The 16,010-nt window shown below is 60.8% G+C and overlaps 5 protein-coding genes across 5 annotated transcripts; 3 read left to right on the top strand and 2 right to left on the bottom strand.

The window, feature by feature from the left end:
• Positions 1-2,011: 2,011 nt before the first annotated feature.
• Positions 2,012-4,800, top strand: PLICBS_008349 (uncharacterized protein; the record flags this gene model as incomplete). Its single annotated transcript, XM_018324135.2, has 3 exons — positions 2,012-3,485; positions 3,539-3,780; positions 3,835-4,800. The coding sequence occupies 3 exons, from the start codon at positions 2,012-2,014 to the stop codon at positions 4,798-4,800; spliced, it is 2,682 nt and encodes an 893-aa protein (XP_018177314.1).
• A 350-nt stretch (positions 4,801-5,150) lies between these two features.
• PLICBS_008348 (uncharacterized protein) lies at positions 5,151-6,452 on the bottom strand (the record flags this gene model as incomplete). The annotated part of the gene is made up of 6 exons (XM_018324136.1): positions 5,151-5,576; positions 5,706-5,831; positions 5,931-6,082; positions 6,158-6,198; positions 6,272-6,314; positions 6,389-6,452. The coding sequence occupies 6 exons, from the start codon at positions 6,450-6,452 to the stop codon at positions 5,151-5,153; spliced, it is 852 nt and encodes a 283-aa protein (XP_018177315.1).
• A 322-nt stretch (positions 6,453-6,774) lies between these two features.
• On the bottom strand, positions 6,775-9,208 carry PLICBS_008347 (uncharacterized protein; the record flags this gene model as incomplete). The annotated part of the gene is made up of 4 exons (XM_065601375.1): positions 6,775-7,660; positions 7,759-8,504; positions 8,995-9,147; positions 9,206-9,208. 4 exons carry the CDS (start codon positions 9,206-9,208, stop codon positions 6,775-6,777), a joined length of 1,788 nt encoding a protein of 595 aa, XP_065457447.1.
• Positions 9,209-10,058: 850 nt separating this feature from the next.
• Positions 10,059-12,089, top strand: PLICBS_008346 (putative NRPS-like protein biosynthetic cluster; the record flags this gene model as incomplete). Its single annotated transcript, XM_018324138.2, has 1 exon — positions 10,059-12,089. One exon carries the CDS (start codon positions 10,059-10,061, stop codon positions 12,087-12,089), a length of 2,031 nt encoding a protein of 676 aa, XP_018177317.2.
• Positions 12,090-13,160: 1,071 nt separating this feature from the next.
• On the top strand, positions 13,161-15,976 carry PLICBS_008345 (dynamin-like GTPase that mediates homotypic ER fusion; the record flags this gene model as incomplete). Its single annotated transcript, XM_018324139.2, has 4 exons — positions 13,161-13,255; positions 13,345-13,779; positions 13,871-15,615; positions 15,672-15,976. 4 exons carry the CDS (start codon positions 13,161-13,163, stop codon positions 15,974-15,976), a joined length of 2,580 nt encoding a protein of 859 aa, XP_018177318.1.
• Positions 15,977-16,010: the final 34 nt, after the last annotated feature.

Below are 16,010 nucleotides of genomic sequence, written 5' to 3'. Positions count from 1 at the left end.
TTGGCAATGCCTTGTCGGTTACGTACAAAGTCCCGTTCCGCATGGCAAGGGGCAAAAAGGGCGTGCACGGCATACTTTTTCGCGCGTTGCATGAAATGCTGTGCTCCCTTTTTTCCCATGACATGCTTGCACGCACGCATGCAAGCAAGCAAGCAAGCATGCGGGCAACACCCGTCGATGAGCGAGCGAATGGACGCGTCCCGATGCCCTGCTGCGAGTCAACAACAACACCAGGAGCAACGGCCGTACTTGTCCCCGGACGAAGGTGGGTGTCCCTGTGCCAATGTCACTCGTAGACAAGCAATCACATCAGCCCATCTGAAGCAAAAATAACAGCAGCGGCTATTAAAAGCCAGAGGCAAGATTGAGTGCCATGCTCAGTCAGGGATCTCGCGGCGCGGCAGTCGAATCTCGCTCCACTGCCAAGGGGCATGAAGTGGCTACTCTTTTCAGTCACTCCAGAGACGAGAAAAAATCACAGTGTCTAGACCGTTCGTTTCCCCTTACCTGCCATCTGCAGCAACATCTGGTCTTACGTGTGATTTTTCTCTTTCCTTTTCTTTGCTTTCCGCAATTAGGTTCCAGGTCGTGATCTAAAACCTGCGCGGGACCCGCCCGTGCCCCTGTGGCGCTGTCAAGGCACTGTCTCAGAAGCTGCCCGACGGCCTGGGTTGCCGCCTCTCCAGTGGACGGATGGCCCTTTTGCGCTGAGTGGCCAGGGGCAAATTCCTCGGGGGGCCGGTGGGCGGCGGGTCCCACGGGTGTGTGGGACCGGCGGATCTCCTTGGCCTCCCCCCCCCCCACCACCACTCCCCTGCACCCCTGCGCCATCCGCGGGAACCCTTGCCGGATGCAAGCCTCCCACTGTCCCCATTGCCCCCACTGCGTTGCGCTGCACCACATCGCACCGGTGCTGCGCCTGGTCTGCAGCTCGCTTGCTGCGCTGGATCGATTTGCCCGCTCGCGTTTTTCGAGGTGCGGCCATTGGAGCGCGGCAACGAGGGTGGGTGCGTGGCGGTACCACTAAAACTGCCGCCGCCCACGTCCAGGCGAGCACCCGCCCCTGGCCCCCCGAGCCTTGCTTCCTCCAGCGACGTCGACGCCAAACTCTGCTGTACCTTCGTGATCTGGTAGCACATGCTCGCCCAGTGAGCGCCGGGGGCAAGTGGGCACTCCAGCAGCCCAGCCCAGCCCAGCATCGGCGCTGGCTGGGACCCGGGGGGCAGTGGGCGTGGCGTCTCAGTGGGCGAGCTGCGAGGTGGGCACCCGACATCAGTCCGTCGGTGGGGATGCTCGTGTTAGCAGCATGGCATGGATCGCACACACCGTACCGTCACTGTGTGTATGCGCAGGTGCAGCTGCGCGCTCCCCATCCCGCAAGGGCAAAAAAAGATCATCATCGCCAGCCATGGCCGAGCTGCGTTTCACCCTCCTCTCTCCTCTTCCCTCTCCACATCCTCGCACCTCGCGTCCTGCGATCCCCTCCGTCCGTTCTCCTCCCCCACCTCCTTTTGTTTGTCCCTTTTTCTCTCTTTCCTCTGTCACACGCTCGCTCGTTGCGTTCCCCTGCCTCTCGCTCTTTGCGTCCCCTAGAAACAAAACGTCGTTTCGTGTCTTCGACGTTGCGCCTCCCCCTCCCCCCTTATCCACGGTCGGCATCGTCAACGACCTAGTTCTCGCTCCCGTACCCCCCCTTTGAGGCGGCCCCTACACGATCGGTCTGAGGACCGTGAATCGTTACGCCTCGGAGCGCTCCCCCCACAGCTAGCCGTCATCTGAAGCAGGTCTTCAGCGAGCTGCTTGACGGGATAGCCCGTTTCACGACTGAACGATCACCTTTAGACGCGGACCAGTATACCCTTGGCCGCATACCACGACCCTAGAGACACCTGATACGAACCGGCATTCATCAGCGCACCCACCGGCAACTGGGTGGCCACCTCGATAGAAGCTGAAATACCAGCACGGCACTTCAAAAGAAGACTCGACCTCCCACCTCGGGGCAGACCCAATGCAAAACCGGCACTCCTCCCGGGCCTCGCGAACCTCGGGCTTCATCCCTCTTGGCGGCGGCGGCACCTCGCAGAACGAAATGGACAACGGAATCCCCCTCACTGCGGTGCGCAGCAATGCCTCCACCGGCGCCCGCAAGCCCGTCATCGGCAACTCGACCAGCTTCGAGTCCTCCCAGACCGCAAACGAAAAAGGCGAAGCACACCAGCGTCATGCCGGCCGCCGGCGGAAGCAGGGCAACCTCGGCCGCAGCGGCACTGGCGACACGGAAGACGTGAGACTCAACGCCATGGGCAGGCTCTACGCGAAGATTGTCGGCTTCTCCGTCATCACCCGCTACATGGTCTACGTTGTGCCAGTCGGTATCCTGCTCGCTGTCCCTCTTGTGGTCATCGCCCTCATGGACAAGAAAAGCGACATTCCCCTCGGAGCCATCACGAAGAAGAATGCCAAGGGAGAAGACGAGACGACAGAGGGACCTCCGTTGTTTAAGCTATTCCTCTGGATCGAGATCACCTGGCTGACGCTATGGGCTGCCAAGATTGTCGCCTTCTTCATCCCCAAGATCTTCATGTTCTTCTGCGGCATTGTCAGCCGGGGCGTCCGCAAGTACGCCACCATCCTCAGCAACCTCACCATCACGCTGTCGCTTCTCCTCTGGGCCTTGGCAACGTGGATCACCTTCATGAAGCTCTTCGAGAAGTCTTTCGACGCCGACATCCAGTGGGTCGTCATTCTTCAGCGTATTTTTGGCGCCCTCTTCGTGTCGTCTGCCCTCTTGCTCGCCGAGAAAGCCATTGTCCAGCTGATCAGCGTGTCGTACCACCAACGATCTTTCGCCAACCGGATTAAGGCTTCGAAGCGCGAGATCCACCTGCTCGGCCTCCTCTACGACGCCTCGCGCACCCTCTTCCCCATGTACTGCCGCGAGTTTGCAGACGAAGACTACGTCATCAACGATAGCATCGAGATGATGCTGAGGAAGAAGGCGGGCCGCAAGAAGAATGGCGCTGCGACGCCCATGAAGCTCATTGGTGACGCGGCCCGTTTTGGCGATAAGGTGACGTCGGCCTTTGGAAACATTGCGCACGAAATCACCGGGAAGCAGGTCTTCAATCCCAACTCGGCCCACTCGATTGTCCTGGAGGCTCTCGAGAAGCGTGTGCCATCAGAGGCTCTTGCGCGTCGCATCTGGATGTCCTTTGTTCTCGAGGGCAAGGACGCGCTCTATCTCGAGGACTTTCAGGAGGTCCTCGGGCCGGCGTACAAGGACGAGGCCGAGGAGGCGTTCAACGCCATCGACAGCGATATCAACGGTGACATCAGCCTGGATGAGATGGTGCGAAAGGTGGTGGAGATGGGCACCGAGCGCAAGGCCATTGGCGAGGGCATGAAGGACATTGGCCAGGCTCTCCGAGTCTTTGACTCGGTCCTGCTCTTTGTCGTCTTCCTTCTGGTCATTTTCGTCTTCCGTATGTTTAACGCGTCCTGGATGAGTATCATGTGTGCTAACCAGTCGGCGCAGTCGTCTTCTTCAAGAGCAGCTTCGTGACGACCATCATTAGTGCTGGTACCACGTTTCTGTCGCTGTCCTTCGTCTTTGCCGTCACGGCCCAGGAGTTCTTGGGATCCTGCATCTTCCTCTTTGTCAAGCACCCCTTCGACGTGGGTGACAGGGTCGAAATCACCAGCACGCAGATGATGGTTGATAGGATCTCTCTCCTGTACACTGTCTTTACTCGTCTTGACACCATGCAGACCGTCCAGGTAGGTCTTTGCTCTCAGGGCGTGCTCGCAAACATGGCTAACAAGGCTCTTTAGATCCCCAACATTCAGCTCAACAACCTCTGGATCGACAATATTTCTCGCAGCAAGGCCATGTCGGAGACGGTTGAGCTCAACGTCTCGTACGACACGTCCTTTGAGGATATCGAGCTGCTCCGCACTGAGATGGAGAAGTTTGTTCGCGCTCCGGAGAACTCTCGCGACTTCCAGCCCGACTTCAGCATCAGTGTCGGCGGTGTCGGCAACCTGGACAAGATGCTCCTCTACATCAGCATCAAGCACAAGTCTAACTGGCACAATGACAAGGTGCGCGGCACTCGCCGGTCCAAGTTCATGTGCGCCCTGGCCATCGCGCTCAAGAAGGTCCCCATCTACGGCCCTGGTGGCGGTGCTGAGGCCTTGGGTGGACCGACGAACCCCACGTATTCCGTCGCTGTTACTGATCAGTTCGCATCTGCGGCCCGTGAGGCCGCCTCGAAGGAGAAGGAGGCGGGCCGCATGGTCCCGACGCATGTTGGGCAAACCGAGGCGGAGGCCCGCGAGACCGAGCAGCATGCCGTGACAGAGCTCAACAACCGTCCTTTGATGGTGGAGACGCAGGGTCTCTGGGACCCCAGCGAGCGTGACGACCGATCCCCCAGCGGGCACGACGCGTCGGAGGACCCGCGCCGGTCCAGGGACATCGAGTCTGTCCGCACTGAGCTCCTTAACCGGGCGAGCACTCGCGGCCGTCGCAGGGCTGGCGAGGGCCTGCAGAACCTCACGCCGACTGATAGCCACGCTGTCAGCCACCACCATGCCACCAGCCCACGGCTAGAGACGTTCGACGAAGAGGCGCGAACGGGCATGCCGTCTACCTTTTACGACCTTAACCGCGGGCAGTCTGGCGCCGCTGCGCCCATGGAGGAGGATGAGCAGGGACTTCACCCGACCGGCTCTCAACACATGCCGCACAGGGGCCCGAGCTACCGTGGTCCTTCGCCCAGCCACGGCCAGCGTTAGTATTCGATCGCATGATAGACTGATGCGTGGACAAGACTGAAACTGTCGACTTTGCAAAATCAATGCCCGACTCCTGGGTATGGACCGGACGCGTCGCGACGGAGTATTTGTATTTGGACAGGGGATATGGTGTATTTGGGTTATAATGTGGAGGCATCACGCACACCGCGCAGCAGGAAGCTGTAGGCGGGCGATGCTCTGCCTGGATTGCCCACTGAGGCACCGCCGACGATGATTCGGCTTTAGAAGTTTACCAGAGTATCTGCACGATACTATAGATCAAAAGAAGAGATGAGAGTGTTCCAGCAGGACAGTTCCATTGGTGACATTATCTATTTTACTTTGGATGTTCAGCAAACGTGCTCCGGGGGAGGAACGGCCCCGTCCCGGGGTCCAAGGTCCGTCTTGAGAACCCTGCCGAAGAGCTCAAGCAGGACCTCGAAGCAGACCTTTGTGATGGCCGGGTCGTAGCGGCCCTTGCTCAGCTCGTCCCTGATGAAGGCGTGCTGCGCCCAGGCGAACTCGTGAAAGCTGAAGACGACGCCCGCGTCGCGCAGCTTGGCGCGGATGAGGTCGCGCCCGGCGTCGGGCACGTGGGTGTCCTTGATGCCGAAGATCAGGGCCACCTCGCCGCGCAGCTGCTTGAAGTTGTCGAGCGTGTGCGCGGAGCCCGGGGGTGGCGCGGCGGCCGTGTTGGGGGCCTCGTAGGGGCCGAGGGTGCGCGAGTGGATGTCGGTGGCGAAGTAGGAGACGCAGGCGGTGATGCGCGGGTCGAGCTGCGGGGATGCTTGTTAACGAGCGCTCGCCTTCACTTGCTGGCTCTGCGAGCTGCGGGGATGAGAAGGGAGGAGGACATGCGGGGAGTGGTGATAAGGGGAGGCGGGGAGGGGAAAGGGGGGTCGTACAGCGGCGCGGACGGCGAGGTGGCCGCCAAGACACATGCCCGTGGCGCCGATGAGGCCGGTACACGTCGGGAGGGAGAGGAGGTGGTCGACTGTGGCGCGCGAGTCTGCGTCGTACGACTCGAGGGTCTGTAGATGACCAAGTGGCGAATGTCAGCCACTCGTTCTTCCGGCACGTAGCTTGCTTGGCTGCAGCAGCGAAGGGAGAGGGATGGAGTAGATACTGACCTTTTGGATCTTGAACTGGTTGCCACGGTCCGTGTCGGCGGCGTCGTAGGCTAGAGGCTCGGGGCCGACAAAGTCGTGGTAGGACGACGGGGCCGCGACGATGTAGCCTTGGCCGGCAATCTGGCGGGCGAAGCGGGCCACGGGGCCGGTGACTGCGAGGTGAGCGTGTCAACCCATGCCTCGTGCCTCTGGTCCAGGTTGACAGGTAGCTCAGAAGCTGGCCATACCTTGGTAGATTTCACTGAAGAGACAGACACCCGGGAAGCGACTATGGAGGACAATGTCAGTGGCTGCCATAGATGCGGAGGATGGGAGGGAGGTGTCTTGTTGACACAACATACGCCTTGGGGTATCCCGGAATCGTCGGGTGAAAGACGTAGATTCCTGACATGGAGGGGCATCGTGTCAGCGGGGTGGGAGGATCCGGTGGGAGACATTGTGCGTGACATGCAACGTACGCATGGAGCCATCCTTGCCATTGGCAGAGACGGGGACGTCGACGTGCGATTCCTGGATCAACATGTTGGCTGAGTGAGTGAGTGAGCTTTATGCTGGTGGTGGTGGTTGATGTGTGTGAGTGAGAGGTGGGGTGGAGGGGTGAGGTTGAGGTTGAATGCAATGCGCTCTATCACTTAGCGGGGCAGTCGCCCACTATTAGGCCCGCGACGTCTTTACGACCTCACATATTACTCCATTCAACTCATGCACAACTACCTCCGGCATTCATCATGAAAACCTCCCTGGCTTCGCAAGCCACAAACCACGCCAAATAGGCTCTATGGAGCAGCCGAGATAGACATGTTCAGCTCCCAGTGCCTGCCCCCGCGCTGCGGAAAAGAACCCGCTAGAGAGCCCTCCTCTCCTCGGCAGCGTCCAGGGCCTTCCCAATCGCCACGCGCAGCACCTCTGGATCCTCGACGCCGACACTGATGCGCACCAGATGCGCGGGAACGCCAAACTGTCCCGCCCATTCCAGCTCCGAGTAGTGCGCGAGCACCGTGTACGGGCACGCGAGCGTAAAGTTGGTCCCGAAGCTCGGCCCCTTGGCCAGCTCGAGGGCGTCGTGGAACGCCACGGCCGCGTCCGGCTCGCGGAACCGCACCGACAGCAGGAACCCGTAGCCGCCGCCGGGCCTGCTGCGGCGGAACCTGTCGTAGCGCTCCTGCGAGGGCGACCCCCACGGGTACAGCACCTCGTCGACGAGCGGGTGCCCGCGCAGCTGCTCGGCGACGCGCCGCGCGTTGTCGCTCGCCGCCGCGACGCGCGCCTCGAAGTCGGCGCTGTTGGCGCGCAGCACGAGCACGTCGAGCGGGAAGAAGGTGTCCTCGTGGCGGGCCGCCAGCGCCGCGCGCAGGGCCGCCCGCCGGCGCGACCAGGGGCTCACGACGACGCTGCCGCCCATGACGTTGCATGCGCCGCTGAACATCTTGGTGAGGCTCGAGCTGACGAGGTCGCAGTGCGGCGCCGTGAGGACGTTGGCCGGCGTGCCGATGCTGTCGTCGACGACGAGCACGAAGTCGTGCCGCGTGGCGAGCGCGTGCAGCCGCTCCAGGTCGACGAGCTTGAGCTGTGGGTTGGTCGGGAACTCGGTGAAGAGGGCGTCGATGCGCTTCCCCGACTGGAGCTCGGCCTCGAGGGCGTCGAGGTCTGCGGATGAGGCGTGCCCGTAGAAGGCGCATCCGAAGCCGAGGACCTTGCCGAGCACCGCGACCGTGTCGACGTTCAGGAAGCTGTGTCCATCCCGTGTCAGCGGCGCCATGTATTCACACAAAGTATGATACCGTAAGGGCTTGGTATGCCTTCGCATATACAAGGGGGCAAAACACACCCAAACATGGCGATGCGATAGTCTTGCCGCTCGCCCGCCAACGCCCTCAAGATGCCGGCCGTCTGCGTAATCGCTGCCATGCCGCACTGAAACAGAAACACATCCTCCGCCGTGGCCTTGACATCGTCTATCGAGTAGAGAGACGCAATGTGGTTTCGCATCGCGTTGGCAGCCTCCTTGGCCTCTTCCACGGGCAATGCCTCTCGCCAGCGGCCAGTTGCGTCCTCCTGATGGTCGGGCCTGAGAAAAGGGGCATTGTTCAGCCAAAACGACGCGAAGCGGCTCGAGACGCCATAGCCCGTTAACAGCCAGAACTGAAAGGCGACGCGGGTCAGGTGAGCGGGATATGCCACTACATAGACGTGTCCGTAGGCGTGGTCGTCGAAGCGTGCCGTCGACTCCTCGGCACCAATCTGCTCAAGAGCGCCGTCCAAGGTAATGTGTGCGATGCGCACGGCGTCTTTGCTGCCGCCGGTGGCCTCTACGACCTTGTCGAGATGTCTTCGACACTCCTTGGCCATGCGCTCGCTGGGGAACAGCTTCACCCCCTCACCGGGGAGGGCCGCCAGTGCCGGTCCAGAGCCAGATGACGACGCCGCCCATGCAATGAGCTTCTTCTCCAGGCTCAGGACATCTCGGTGGATGTTGAATCGCGGGTACCCGGCCTTGAGAGCCCCCAGCACCTCTGCGTCGTTGCGGATGATTGCTACAAAGTGCCCCCATTGGGGGAGGGAGACGCTCACGGCCTGTAAGAGGGAATATGGTTAGCCGTATTGACCATCGCTGGGCAAAAGGTTCGGTCCACGTGGCCTTCACATGCTCATCGCCGGCGGGCATCGCCTCTCCGAGTGCGGTCGTCATGGCTGGCTTCGGCAGGTACTCAATTCAGGGGGTCGGTCTGTCCTGCGATCGATGGACGTCCAATGTTGCATGCCCCGACTGTAGTCGCTTTCAATCACACAGGGCCGAGAGGTTATCACACGACGAGAGAGCTATATTATCCCGCCGAAATTGCCCTTTCATTCAATCCAGCCGCGTGCTCGAAACGCGGGGCGGGTTCAGACACGGAAAAGGGGGCCGCCATGCTCCCCCGTCGGAAAGCCACCCATGAAGGATGACCGTGTCGAGATTGTTCCGTACCCGTTTTGTGCAACTCGCGAGGGAGCTGAGGCCGTTTAACCAGCTCGAAGGCCGCCGATGTGTGTAACTGGCCGTCGAGCCGTCCCGCAGTCGCACCGCATCAGACATGGCCTGGATAGCCTCATCCTTGTCCCTGGCGGCCTGGCGCAAACGATCCCTCGTATGCATGCGCTTCTCGATCCGGTCTGACGAAGTGATGAGGCCGGTGGGATCGGTAAGTGGCAGCCAGGGCTTGGCCTGTCGGACCTCCTGAGTTCCTCAAGCCCGACCCTGTGGCTTTGCAGGACCCAAACTTTTCGACACGCACCATACGGTTCCTCAGGTGGCGTTCCTGTAAACGAACTGGATGAAATTGAGGTCCCGGGCCTCGAGTCTCGCAGTGTTCTTCCTGTTGGTCTCTGGGCACTGCTCGGCGTCCTGCCCCATGGACGAATCAATGCCCCCCAATCCTCCCAGGTTTCCTGCCAGAAGGAATCACAATGGCCAACTTGGCACCTTTGCTACACCACCACGGAGGTGAGCTTCCGGCACTCAGCTTCGGTTTGTTCATCGTTGCGTCGTGCGGTCTCGGCTTCATGCATGTACGAACGGGGGCGAGAAAACTGCATCACAGTCACACAGCCTCAAGAGAGAAGAAGCAGTGGCGCACAACGCCATCTGCGAGCAGGTACGCGGCCCGTTTCTGAGAACGTGTCCACTTCCGAGTGGCAACTTGATGTGCGTGGGAGTCCAAGTCTCAGAGCTCAGCTCTCACGGGAAACCGGGGGCTGACGTACGTGCAAGAATACGGGAGCGCTCTCATCACTTTGGTACACCGGTCAACTTTGGCGGCCTGGACCATGGACGCCACTGCTATCTGGCTGGGAATACGATGCGAGGTTCATTACATCCGTGACTGAGACAACAAGACAAGCCCAACCTCCTTTCCGACTTGTGTTGTCCAGAACCTCCCTCGAGGCTTGTTCGATATTAATCGAAGAGTTTCGCGTAAGGGTTGATCGCCTCAAGCGAGACGAATCAAACCCTCAACGATCAATCAACTTGGCTTCCCGACAGCTCGGCCGAGGTCTCCGGGCTCAAACACCTTGAGATAGCCGCACTCGTTATAAAGCAGCACAACAAGGGGTACAAATTCACGGGGAATACCCTTTTAGGTCCATATGGAGCCTCACTCCTCCGAAGCCGAGTTGCAGCAGCCGGCCGCGAACGGATGGCTAAGCGGCCAAGATGACCTCTCCGCAGCACCAACCAAGGAGGAGCCCATAACTCAGCGCGACCTCGACAAGATATGGCGCTGGAACAGCATAGTCCCGGAGGCGGAGGAGCGCTGCGTCCACGACATGATCCAATACCAAGCCCAGGCTCGGCCCAGCGCACCGGCCGTGTGTGCCTGGGACGGCAACCTCACCTATCACGAGCTGGACCGCCTGGCTACGGGGCTGGCTGGGCAACTCGTCGATCTTGGAGTCAAACCCAACATGCTGGTTCCGCTCTGTTTCGAAAAGTCAATGTGGACTACCGTCGCAATGCTCGGCGTGATGAAGGCGGGAGGGGCGTTTGTGCTCCTGGACCCGTCGCTCCCGGGGCAACGCCTCCAGTGCATGGTCCGCGAAGCCAATACGAGTCTGCTTGTGTCATCAGCCGGGGAGCATGCTTTGGCCTCGAAGCTGTGCCCAAAGACTTTAGTCGTCGACCACGGCTACTTTCGTGATGACGTTGATAGTCAGCCGACTCGGAGTCTTCCTGACTCCGACCCGAATTCCATCATCTATGTCGTGTTCACGTCGGGGACAACAGGGACCCCGAAAGGGGCTATAATCACGCACAAAAGCTCGAGCTCCGGCCTTCGACACCAGATTGCCGGTCTGGGGTACACGGCTGAATCGAGGGTTTACGACTTTGCGGCGTATAGCTTCGACATTTCGATCTACAATGCCCTCACAACGCTCTTGGCTGGAGGATGTCTATGCGTCCCCAAAGAGCAGGACCGCAAGTCAACCTTGGCGGGGAGCATCAACTCGCTGAGGGCTAACACGATATCTCTTACACCGTCCGTCGCCCGGCTACTTTCCCCAGCTGATTTGCTTGACCTAAAGACGATGATTTTGGGCGGAGAGGCGATACATGTTGGAGACATTGAGCCATGGTGGGGTCGCGTGTTCACAGCCTACGGGCCAAGCGAGTGCACTCCAACAAGTATGATGAACCTCGGGCCGTCGAGTCCAGAAGAGGCGTGCCGACTGGGACGGGGCGTCGGAGTGGTTACCTGGGTTGTTGACCAGCATGATCACAACTCGTTGCTTCCGCCGGGGTGCGTTGGCGAACTGCTGCTCGAGGGTCCCCTCGTCGGCTTGGGCTATCTCAACGATCCGAAAAAGACGGCCGCGGCGTTTATCGACGACCCTACCTGGCTGCTACGAGGCTCGTCTGGCCAGTCGGGCCGGCGGGGACGACTATACAAGACGGGCGACCTGGTCAAGTACGCTGAAGACGGCAGTTTGGTCTTTGTCGGCCGCAACGACTCGCAAGTCAAGATCCGCGGCCAGCGAGTCGAGCTCGGCGAGGTTGAACGCGCGGTCCAGGACTGCGTGTCGGTGGCGAGCCAGGTCGTGGCTGAGGCTTTGGTGCCGGCGAAGGACGGCTCGAGCACATCTTTGGCAGCCTTTATACGCATGGATGGCTTGGCCATGGCCGAATCTGGCCTGAGCATGCTGTCCATCAACAAGGACTCGCAGAAGAAGCTGGAAGAGCTCCTGCCGAGCTACATGGTGCCAACGGTGTTCTTCTCCATCAGGGAGTTTCCCATGACGCCGACGGGCAAGACGGACCGGAGGCGGCTACGCGAGATGGGCGAGTCCTTTTCCGAGACGATGACAGAGAAGCCATTAGAGGAGTCAACAGAAGTTGACGCGCCGATCTTGGAAAGCGAACAACCGGCTTTTGCTTTGGCACAAAAAGTGGCTGCGATGCTGCCGCCGTGGCGCCAGCGTGACATGACAGCAAACGGAGGTTCAGGCTACGAGGACATTTGCCTGTTTCCATCTGGTCTCGACTCGATCAACATGATGGCGCTGGCGTATTTCATCGCACAGCAGTTCCAGGTGGAGATTGACCTGGAGGTCCTGATGGACCCGAGCACGAGCATTCGGGGGTTGGCTGGGCTCGTGACGGACTCGCAAGCGGCTTCATAGACGAAGGGTGCCGAGGTCTATTCATACCTCAACTGGTCGGGCTCAGGCTCGTTGGATCCGGGATAGGTGCAAGTGTTGCTGGCCCGTCCCTGCGATGGTGTAGGAGGGAGGGCACGACGAAGGCCAAGTCTTTGATCTGGATCAGACAGCTCTTTCAGACACCAAGTGAACTCAGTCAATGGCGAATCTTTGTTTGCCGTCCGTTCTTTTTCTGCAGGGACCGCCATGGCGCCTTGGTTCGCGACATATTGGAGGGCGGAGGCGGTGAATCGTCTTGTTCCGGTTCGCGTGAAAGCGAGGATTGGCATCATGGACAGGTGGCGGTCCGCTGACGACAGCGCGGGCCCCGTCGTTCGGTGGGGTTCCAGGTGGTTGGTGGCTGGTGGCATGAGCATGTGGCCCCCGGGCCCCGGCTTGCGGGCGGGTGGCCGCCCCGCGACCAGATCACAAGGGCGGCCGGGCTGCTGGGGACGCCGCCTGCCCCGGTGGGTGGGTGAGGTGGCTCTATTTGGCGCTCGTTGGGGCGAGGTGGTCTCAACTTCCAGCCTGGAGGTTTACAGCAGCAGCACCAGCAGCACCAGCAGCACCAGCAGCACCAGCAGCACCAGCAGCACCAGCAGCTACCAGCCGTCGGCCCTGTGGGCGGCGAGCTTGCTGAGCTGTGCACGCACGCCTGTGAAGCTTTGTTTATTATAGTTGGTGCCTTTGTTAGCCGACCCGCCGTGTGCCGCCATAGCGGCAACCTTGGAACCTACGTGGAATACATTTTAGTGGAGGGCTTCCAACCGTCTTCAATGCATGTTCGAATAGAAGACGCACTTGTACAATCTGCCACCTGCATCCGCTAATGCTGCACGCATCCCTCCATTCCTCGGCCCATCGACCAAAACCGCCGCCCCTTTCATTTTCTCTTCCTCAAGCCCCGAGCCCTCCCACCACAGCTGCGCAGCGTCTTTCGATCTCCAATTCCCTCCCTTCTCGCTCCTCTCCTCCTCGCCGCAGCAACCCCCATCGCCGGCGCCGACCACCCATTCGCGTCCATCCCATGCGTGTCCGCCCCTGCACGCCATCATGAACGGCCACTTCTCCGCCGTCGGCGACAAGCCGGGGGGCGCGTCCAGCTACGAGCACGGCGTCCAGGTCATTGACGAGGACAAGGAGTTCAAGTGCGCGCTCCCCTCCCAACTCCCATCGCCGCCGCCGCAGAGGAGGACCCCCCGCTGACCCGCTTGCCTGTGCGCTTGCTTGCCTGCAGTGACAACCTCAACGACTATCTCCGCGTCAGCCAGGTCGCCGAGGCCGGCTTCAACTACCACCTCATATCCGTCTTCGGCTCCCAGTCGACGGGCAAGTCCACCCTGCTCAACCACCTCTTCGGCACCGAGTTCTCCGTCATGGCTGAGACGGAGCGCCGCCAGACCACAAAGGGCATATGGATGTCCAAGAACCGCCGCACCGACAGCCACATGGCCGACAACATCCTCGTCATGGACGTCGAGGGCACCGACGGCCGCGAGCGCGGCGAGGACCAGGACTTTGAGAGGAAGAGCGCCCTCTTCGCCCTCGCCACCAGCGAGGTCCTCATCGTCAACATCTGGGAGCACCAGGTCGGCCTGTACCAGGGCGCCAACATGGGCCTGCTCAAGACCGTCTTTGAGGTCAACCTGCAGCTCTTCCTCAAGGACAAGCAGTGCGTGAATACCCGCAGCAGCAGCAGCAGCAGCAGCAGCAGCAGCAGCAGCGTCTTCGGCGCCGACTTGACTGACACGCAAGCCTCTTAGATCCACCCCCCGCTCCCTGCTCTTCTTCGTCATCCGCGATCACATCGGCAACACGCCCCTTTCGAACCTACGAACCACCCTCATTCAAGACTTGACCAAGATCTGGTCGACGATATCAAAACCTCAGGGGCTCGAAAAGTCCACGATAGAAGACTACTTCGATTTCGCCTTTGCTGCCCTCCCGCACAAGGTTCTACAGGAGGACAGGTTCAAGTCCGAGGTCCAGAAGCTGGGCACGAGGTTCACCGCGGGCCACCGGGCCGGCAAACCCGACGGTCATGGCGACCACGAGCTCGAGGGCGGCGTCTTCCTGCCCGAATATCACCGCCGAATCCCCGCCGACGGCTTCTCCGTGTATGCCGAAGGTGTCTGGGACCAGATCGTCAACAACAAGGATCTCGACCTGCCGACCCAGCAGGAGCTTCTCGCTCAGTTCCGATGTGACGAGATTGCGCGCGAAGTCCTAGTCGGCTTCGACACGACCGTCGCCCCTCTCGAGGAGCAACAGAATGAGGCCGTCAAGCTCGGCAAGATCTTGGTCCTGGGCGACCTTGGCACGACCGGCAGCGTGGCACGCCAGCAGTGCATCAAGGCGTTTGAGACCCAGGCGAGTCGCTATCACAAGGGCACATACACGCGGAAAAGGCAGGAGCTGGAAGCCAAAATTGACTCAAGGCTCAAGACATTGTATCTGGGCCAGCTGGCGGCGGCGCATAAGGCGGGCGTCGCGGCCTTCAGCGAGGCCGTCACGCACAAGGTCAAGGCGGGGCAAAAGGCCGGCGGAGGCTACGAATTCGCCGAGATAGTGGCAAACGAGAAGAAGAAGACGCTCGGCATCTTCAAGACGGAGGCCATGGGCCTCGCCATCGAGGGCGTGCCGTGGACCAACTTCAGGTCGCAGTACCAGCTGTTCGAGGCCGAGCTCGACGAGGTCAGCGCAAAGCTGCGCAAGGAGGAGATGCGCCGACTGGCCACGCGCGTCGAGCGCTGGGTCAAGTCCAGGCTGGGAGAGGCCATCGGGCTCGAGTTCAACAAGCTCGGGTCCGGCCGAGGCGGGTCCGGCGCGCCGGAAGAAGGCGAGCAGCCCACGGAGAAGGACCTCTGGGACCGGATCTGGAGCGTCTTCACGGGCATCGTCGGGGAGGCCGAGGGGCGTTTCGCAGAGCGCGCCAAGAGCTTCGACGCTAGCGACGACGAGGCCGAGGTGGGCATGTGGCGCCTGCGCCGCAAGAGCTGGGTCGGCCTGCGAGAGAAGATCGAGGAGGAGGTGATGGAGGGCAACATCCTCCTCAAGCTTCGGGAAAACTTTGAGGATAAGTTCCGCTACGACGAGGCTGGCGTTCCGCGGATATGGCGCCCGTCGGACGACATCGAGGGCATCTACACCAAGGCCCGCGAGTCCACACTCACGCTCATCCCGCTGCTCTCGAGGTTCCGCCTATCCAAGACGTACGCCCCGCCGAACCTACCGGGCTTTATTGGACCCCAGCCCGGCGGCGTGGAGGTCGGGGACGAGGAGGACCTGACGCCCATTGGCGGCGTGGATGAGGAGGAGGGCAAGAGCCTGGAAGAGGAGATGACGGTGCTGAGCGAGAGCAAGCGGCAGGACCTGGTGGTGCGCTTCAAGAAGACTGCCGACGGGGTGTACGTCGAGGCCAAGCGTAGTGCCATTGGCGGCGTCGCCCAGGTGCCATGGTACTTTTACGGCCTGCTCCTGGCGCTCGGCTGGAACGAGATCTTTATGGGTATGCGTCTCCCCCCACGACGATTGTCGAGTTTGTTGACTGACGAGATGGTATAGTCTTGCGCAACCCCTTCCTCTTTATCCTCCTCATCATGATCGCAGGAGGAACCTACGTGGCGTACACGCTCAACCTGCTGGGGCCGATGATGCAGATGAGCAATGCGGCCTTCAACCAGGGCGTCGACATTGCCAAGCAGCAGCTGCGCGACTTCATCGCCAACTCGGAGACGGCGAGGCAGGCGCTGGCGGTGCCGGCCAACGGCAACAGCAACGGCACGCGCGAGGACATTGACATGGACGACTTGGATAGCCGCGGCAAGAAGACGACGAGGCGGGCCGAGGAGCACGATGATGAGATTTGATGTGCCACGAGCGGCCCCCCGGCCTGTACGAAGA

This window comes from Purpureocillium lilacinum (assembly GCF_023168085.1).
Source record: "Purpureocillium lilacinum CBS 284.36 DNA, scaffold_6, whole genome shotgun sequence".
Classification (NCBI taxonomy): domain Eukaryota; kingdom Fungi; phylum Ascomycota; class Sordariomycetes; order Hypocreales; family Ophiocordycipitaceae; genus Purpureocillium; species Purpureocillium lilacinum.
This window is presented reverse-complemented; position numbering and strand designations above follow the sequence as displayed.